At 43.6% G+C, this 7909-nt stretch overlaps 1 protein-coding gene across 1 annotated transcript; it reads right to left on the bottom strand.

The window, feature by feature from the left end:
- Positions 1–802: 802 nt before the first annotated feature.
- Positions 803–2415, bottom strand: LOC144250047 (ankyrin repeat domain-containing protein SOWAHA-like). Its single transcript, XM_077792406.1, is given in 2 exon segments — positions 803–1188; positions 1191–2415. Coding segments are annotated over 2 exon segments (1611 nt in total).
- Between the last annotated feature and the right edge of the window lie 5494 nt (positions 2416–7909).

Below are 7909 nucleotides of genomic sequence, written 5' to 3'. Positions count from 1 at the left end.
ATTTACATTTCACCATAAGTATTCCCAAAATGTCTCTTTTCTATCTTTGTTAAATCATGTTTACTCCCAAGATGCACTTGTTTCTTAATATTTAGCATTCACAGTACAACTGCAATTAGTTACATTCATATGGGTCACAATAGTTATTCTGTGTTCAAGACTCCCCAGAATCATGAATGACTAAAATGAGGTAGATGAACTTTTAAGAGTTTTCTTGGTTGGGACTAATTTCCTTTAGATCTTGAGCATTCTATTTGTTTTAAAATGGAATTCCAAAATATTTAGCAAAAGATTGAAAATGTCTGAGCTCTTTGCCTAAAAACGGAAAAATATAGTTTTAAAAGGTTATTATGAAAGTTGCTTTACCTCATTGCAATTTAAAAACAGAATAAAAGCATCAAATTACAAAACCACTCCATATCTTAAAGTTGACAAATAACCCAACATCTTTGAACATTCAAAGAGACCCTTGCTCTAGTTCTGGCTTGGGAGTGTGTAGACTCAGAGGCATCTGGTTAGCTCATTCAGGGGCCAGACCAGCTGCTGCCCCTTAACCTTTGACCCTAAATTTTAAGTCTCCTCCACAGTTCAGGACTGAAGGCTGGTTTCTTCATAGGAGCCTTTCACTGAGATCTCAGTCAGACAGATCAGGTTTCAAACAGAGGCTGGAAGTGCAGGCCCATAAGGATAAAACAGGCTGCAGTGGACAAAGTTGGAAACAAGTGTTGAGCCCCATTCTTGGGCAGACTTAGGCTATGAGGCGAGCCGAGATAGACCAACCAGGCCATAGCCCCATGGATCTTCAGGTTGCCGGGGGCAGACTGGGCACCAAACCAGCTAAAGGCCCCGGTGCAGGTCGACGAGAGACTTCTGAGAAGGCTGGCAGGCCACCACGGATCTTTGTCTTTTTACGCGGAGCCATGGGCGAGGCGCCCAAGAACTTGCTGAAAGAGCTCCACTTCTTCAAGCCACGGGCCAGGTCCTGGAGCATCAGGTCGCCGGCCAGGACACCCAGAAATGCGCTGGTGGTGGAACTGAGAATCGTGGCGGCCAGTTGCACTGGATGCTGGGTAGCAAGGCTACCACTTCCACCACTGGTAGCATCTGGCTCCGTCGCTCCGCGCCGGCCTGGGTCACCAAGCAGGCGTCGCACCGCATAAGAGGAGCCAGGACGCAGATACTGGTAGCTCGACGTCCGCTGTGGTCACGGACATGCACTTGAGCACCCAGACGCACCACCAACAGCACGGCGGCGTCCTCCACCAGCTGCAGCGCCATCTCACGGTCGCCGCTCTTGGCCGCCCAATGGAGGGCGGTGAAGCCAGATATAAAGTCGCGCTTGGCAGCTAGGCCGCGGTCCCGCAGCAGCAGCCCGTGAAGCTGGTGGGTCCAGCGGCCAGTGGCCATCCGCACTAGCCACTCGTGCTCAGTAGGCTCCAGGGGCACGGCGGACGGCGGCGGTGCGGTGGGCATCTCCTCAGTGTCGGGGCTCAGCAGACGCGGGCCACTGCGCGACAGGCGCCCTAGGTGCGGGGAACGACCGGGGCCCAAGTGGAGGCCCAGGCCTGACTCCTCAACTGAGAGCCGCCTCAGGAGCAGCGGGGAGCTCCGTGGGCTGGGCTCCTCTGACAGCTGCCGGCGCAGGCCTTGCTCCTCTGCTCGGACCCGGAGGGTGGCGGGGCCCAGGACGCAGCGTACCGGCAGCATGCAGGGCTTCGGAGGCGGCGCTCGCGGAGCGGGTGGCTGCGGCCCTTTCGAGGTCCTGGGTCCAGGTTCCAAGTCTGGTGGCTCTGCGCCGGGAGAGGTTTCCTCCGACGGCGTGCTAACCGGCGAGGCCACCTCCGCGGAGGATCCCTCTGAGGACAGAGCTAGCTCAAAGGCTGGAACCTGGGGATCCGCGAGATCCTCGGGGTGCTGGGCCGAGCCTAACAATGGCACCCCAGTGGGCTGGGTGGGTTCAGAGGCCAGATCCCCAGGGGTGTCCTGCAGCTCTGATGGCGGGGCCGGGTCCTCCGGTGATTCTATGGACGGCTGCGCGGAGGCCGAGAGAGCAGCTCCCGGGCCAGAGTTTTCCCCTAGCGAGAAGGAAGTGGCCCTCGACGGCGGGGTCGGTGCCCTAGGGATGCAGGGGGCCAGGGGCTCTGGTCCCACCGAGGGCTGAGGCTTCTTCCTCAGCACCACGAACTTGACGCCGTCCAGCTCCTTCACCACCGCCACGTCGTTGACAAATTGCTTGAAGCGGTCCCTGCGGGCTGCGCGGCCGCGCGGGTCGCCGGCATCCAGCAGCGGCTTGAAGCGGCTCAGCAGCTCCGAGTTGCGCACCTTCCCGCCGCGCTCCTGCAGGAAGCCCAGCACTGCCGCCTGGCTCACCCCGGCAGCGGCGGCCGCAGCGGCAGCGGCAGCGGCCAGCGCCATGGTCCGGCCCAGCGGCGGAGGGAAGGTGCGGCAGCCGCCTCCCCCGGGTCCCGGGTCCCCGCTGCGGGGCAGGTGGACGCCGCGGCGCTTCCCGGGACACGCGGGATCCGGGTTTCCGGGAGTGAAGTCCGACGCGGCTGGCTCACCTGGTGATTGTCCCCGAAGAAGGAGCTCGGTCAAGCCTGCGCCGTGGGGTCAGGCTGTCTCCCGGCCAAGGGCACAGGGGGCCGCGGCGAGGGGCCCCCGCCAGCGCCCCGCCGGGTCCCCCTTTCCTCTGCCTTTTTAAAGTATTACTTTTTTTAAAAAATTGTTTTTATTTTCAGGTAGTCCCATGTTGACTAAAAAGAAACAAGGAAAGGGTCACTTGGCCTAGGAAAGAAAGGGTGTTGGACTTTTGTACTATGAAGTGGCTATGATTTATTTGTGAGTTCCTAAAAAAAACGACAATAACCCTAGCTTATAAAAGAAGTTATGTCTCTTTCCTAGTCATTTTAGCCAGAGGTATTACCCCACGGTGTCAGAAACCCAGGTTCTTTCTACCATATGAATTTATATAGCTTCTATTGTCAAGGTTATACTCTCCGTGGACTGACAGACCACTTCCACTTCTATTGGATTGACCAAAGATGGTCACATGGCCTTATAAAGAAGCTGGCAAACGTAATCTTTATTTCAGGTGGCCCTGTATCTAGCTATAAATGGGGAATGGGATTCTGTTACTATTGAAGAATGAGAGAAGAGAATATTTGATACAAACCAGCAGTCTTTCTCACAACATTAAATGCTCTCAAAAGCAGAACAGGTACATGTACACTAGACTATTGGAAAACTAGAGTATTTTTAAGCCCATGAAATAATGTTTAATGAAAGGGCATGATTCTGAGTAATTAATTATTAGGCAAAAATAAATTCAATTTATTGCCTGCATAAAAAGGAGAAAATGTAACTAAATATTAACCATTAATATACTTATTGGATTCATTGGTCCTTATTCAAATTAAATCCTAGAGTCAGTCAATATAACCACACTATCCTTGCATATGTTCTAAGTCTCTATTTTCTGACAACATACATCTACTTCCAAATAATTGAATGTAAGTAGGAGAAAACATATCACTTCGCTGACCACCTCACATTTACTGTCAAAAATTTATAGCAGTTCCTTAATGTGGCCAAATTTTTGTAGTATGATTCTCTTGCCCATTTATTCTAATGATCCCTCAATAAACCATTTTTTAAAAACTTTCTCCCAAAACATTCTAATTTCCCCCATCCTCATTTTCAGGTTATGCTCTTCTTCCCAATTTCACTGACAAAATTGAAGCAATCAGAGGAGAACTTTTAAAATGTCTCAGCCTTCTACCCATCCTTCAGAACATACTCCTGTAGACTTTGACTTCCTCCTGTTACTATAAATTAACTATGAACTTCTTTAAGGCCTAAGGCCAATCCCCCCATGTATGCCTCAGATTTTCTCTCTTCATTCCCCACTCAAGGACATCCATCTAGCAAGTCCAGCCTCTCTTCTTTATCAGTGTGCCTTCTCTACAATATAATCCCTTTCAACATATGAAAATAGTATCATTATCCATCTTAAAAAGGGTGGGTTGGTTCTCTTGAAGTTACTTTTCCCTCCAACTCTACCCTCATCTGTTTCTCTTTGCACCAAAACATTAATTGTTCTTTTATATTATCTCACACTCATCACTTACTAAAATTTTTCATGCCAGAGTTATCAATGGTCTCCATCTTATAAAATTCAGTGCTTTCCCTGACTTGGCACAGAGAATCACCATTCTTCATTAAAATCTTATCATCACAAGGCATGGAGGACACTATACTCCAAGTTCATCTCCTGGTTTTTCTCCTACTGCATTTCCTCAATCTCTTCTGATGGTTCCTCCAATTTAGCTCTCAATGACAGAATACCCATGACTAAGTCAAACTTACATCTGCATTCCAGAACTTTCCTAGGAATTCTTGGTTCATTATATAACTACATACTTGACATCACCAATTAGAAATCTCAAACTTAATATTTACTACACTGAATTATTTATATTGTCCCAACTTGCCCCAAATCTATCAATCCCACCAATTTCCTCATCTCAGTTGATGGCAATTCTATCCTTCCAATTGTTTAGACCAAAAACCTTAAGAGTCCTCCATAATTTTACTGTTTCACTTATTATTGGCATATATTAATTATGCAGGCTAATTGGTTTCATGTTGGTATATTAATTTATTCTTTCTTTCATTTGCCACTTCTAATCCATCATAAAATCCTACTGAATCTTCCTTTACAATATATTTAGAATCTGATTCTCACCACTCTCAGGTTTAGCACCCTGTCCAAGATACCAGCTGTTACTAGGATAATTGCAACAGCCTAGTCCCTACTCTATACTTCCACCCCTGTCCTTCTCCTCCTACCCTACCCACAACAGATCATCTCACTAACTTCTTATTTTTCAGGGGAAAGTTCAAACATCATTATCCTAGCTTAAAGAACCTACATGATCTGGCCAGTGGTTAACACCTTGAATGTCAGTCAAATTGTCCACCTAGCTGTTGCTAAGAAATGCCAGGCATGTTCCTACTTTTGCACTAACTTTTCCTCTCTCTGTAATGTTCTTCCATCAGATAATCACATGGCTTCCTTTCTCACATGTTCATATTGTCACTCAAAATATCACCTACTCGGTGACCCCTCCACCCCACTTCAGGCAATTCCAAACTCTTTTTCCTTTCAATTACTTTTATTACCAGCACTTACCACTTTCTAATAATCAATATGGTTCACATATTTATCAGACATTATATATAGCAAATTGCACATATTATAGAAAATTGCACATATTATAATGCTTGTGGCATGAGATCATGGGTTTTTGTCTTTTTATTGATGTAGTTTTGGCCATTAACACAATGGCTGGCAGATAGTAGGTGACTTGATAATTTAATAAATTATTAAATTAAAGTGTAGAACATGACTGATGTTTTTTGGTGATTATTTTTATGTTTCAAATATTTTCTACTTTACAATGTATCTTTAATACACTATTTTGTTTCCCATATAGTAAGAAATGACATTAAAATTAAGATAGTTAAGCTCTTAATTCTACATCTGGTTCAATCAAATATTAAACTTTTGTTACTATATAAATCAATCACTATGATGAACTTTAGTATTTATCTTTTAAAAAGGGAGGTTTCAAAGGCTAGTCTTGGTTACCTGAGCTGAGGAAGACAGATCTCATAAGACAATTAATGCTATGGGTTCAAATCCATAAAGTCATATCAGTCAGTTTAAGGGAATGTTTTGATATATTTTAATGAGATAAAAATCTCAACTCTTCCTGGATAATTAAGGTCTGATTTTTAGAATGTTTCTTTTATAATATATTTTTATGTAGAATATACAACCTGTAAGACACATGAAAGCACAATCTTTCTATTTCTCAACATTAAAATATGGTCAAGGTCACAGGGACTGAGTAATAGCACAATTGAAATAGTGGCCCCGGCTGCCAGTCCAGAATTCTTCCTATGACATCACACAGGATGATACAGGGTGAAGTTTCTCTAAAGTGAGGCAAAGTATGCTACTGTGGAAGGACCCATTTATGAACAAAAAAAGAAAAAGAAAAAGCAAGACAAATCCAAATTTGGGGGTCAGAATCATGCCCATGCTGGAGACACCCCTTTCTTCTCAGTGCGGGCAGGGAGTTGAGCAAAAGTAAACAGAATCAGAAAATAGAAACCAAGAAATTGAAAGCAAAACCTCTTTCACGAAAAGAGGATAAATGAGACTAGAAAGTACTCTCAAGCTTGGGAGGACTGTCTAGGGTCCAACATACCTATTTCCAGGAAGCCTGCTAATAGCCACTAAACTGAAATTAACAAAACCAGACATAAGGAAGCCTTCTGTTTGGGGTTTTTACTGCTGCCATGCAATTTAGCATGGCTCTGGGCAGAACTATTTATGTGAAATTACCCATAATGCTTGACACCTGATAATTCCCTTTGGTCCCGATGCATATTCTACTGACAGTGCTGAAACTTTGTCAAAGGGAGAAAAACAAATGATTCAGCAAACTGTTGATGTAAAATACAGAAATAAACGTTCAGAAATTCTGCTCCATGCCAAGACACCGCTCCCAACCTGGCCAGAAAAGACAGTAAGGATGTTACACATTCGGAGGAGTTACACAAAATGTTCCCAGCACAAGCAGAAAACAATGGCTGATTGACATGTGGTCAGATGTCAAAAGGAAATCTGAAAAGCAGGCTGAAAAAATTGACAAACTGTTTATGTTTTCTTTGTTTTGTATTTTTGTTTTGTTTTTACTGTGTTATCCTAATTTTTCACAGCTCAGAATTCTTCCTGCTCACACTTTCAGTATGCAGTATACTTTCAGTGTTGCAGTGAAAATATTGACTTAGAAATCAGGAAACCATGATGGCAATGCAGGCTCTGACATCCCTTACTCACCCTGTGAACTTGGACTGAATACTTGCTCCCTCTTGACATTTTTAAGATAACACTATCAGATTAGCTAATCACTCAAGACCCTATCTATCTACTGTGAAATTCTAAGGTGTCCTGTTTCTCTTACCTTTCCCAGCTCTCAGCTGACAGTGTCTTTGTGGTTTTTGTGTTAGAAGCTCAGGGTCAGAGGACTTGAATCACAGAGCCATCAGGGCAATTTACCTCTAGGCAATTTACCAAACTCTCCAGAGCCTGTTTCCCATACATGCTACATAAAATCATAATAAGAAATCTATTCCTCAGGTACTTAAAAATAAATAGGAATTACATATCAATATGTGCTTATTTTCCCCATTTTTTTTTATTTTAGAAAAATTTAACACCACAGAAAATCAAAAGAATAACACAATGGACACCAATTCATCCATCACTGATTTTTAACATTTGCCCCATTTTCCTGCTTTCTTTCTATACACACACACACACACACACACACACACAAATTTACATGTAATTTATTTCTACTGAACTTTCTAAAGAAACTATTATATCCCATAATATTTGACTCCTAAATACATCATAATGTCATCTAAGAACAAGAATATACTTCTATATAATCATGGTATTTCACACTAAAAAGTTTAACATTAACAAGCATGCAGTTCACTTTCAAATGTTTCTAATCAATCCTGTGTTTGGTTGTGATAGCTTCTCCTTTAATCTAGACTAAAAGTTCAGTTTTTTGTTTGTGGAATTATATGGTCTTTAATTTTCTAAGCATTCAGGCCAATCGCTTTAAATACAGAGTGTTTCATGTAAAACATATGACAAATATCACAAATATAATGTTGAATAAAAGATACCAGAAATGAGACATTACAAAAATGGACAAAACTTATCTATGCAGACAGAATTAAGGACAGTAGTTAGCTGTAGGGATGGCTGACTAGATGTGAACATACAGATCAGCTACAAATGTTATCTGTCTTGATGTAGGTGCTG

This window comes from Urocitellus parryii, chromosome 14 (assembly GCF_045843805.1).
Source record: "Urocitellus parryii isolate mUroPar1 chromosome 14, mUroPar1.hap1, whole genome shotgun sequence".
Taxonomy (NCBI): domain Eukaryota; kingdom Metazoa; phylum Chordata; class Mammalia; order Rodentia; family Sciuridae; genus Urocitellus; species Urocitellus parryii.
This window is presented reverse-complemented; position numbering and strand designations above follow the sequence as displayed.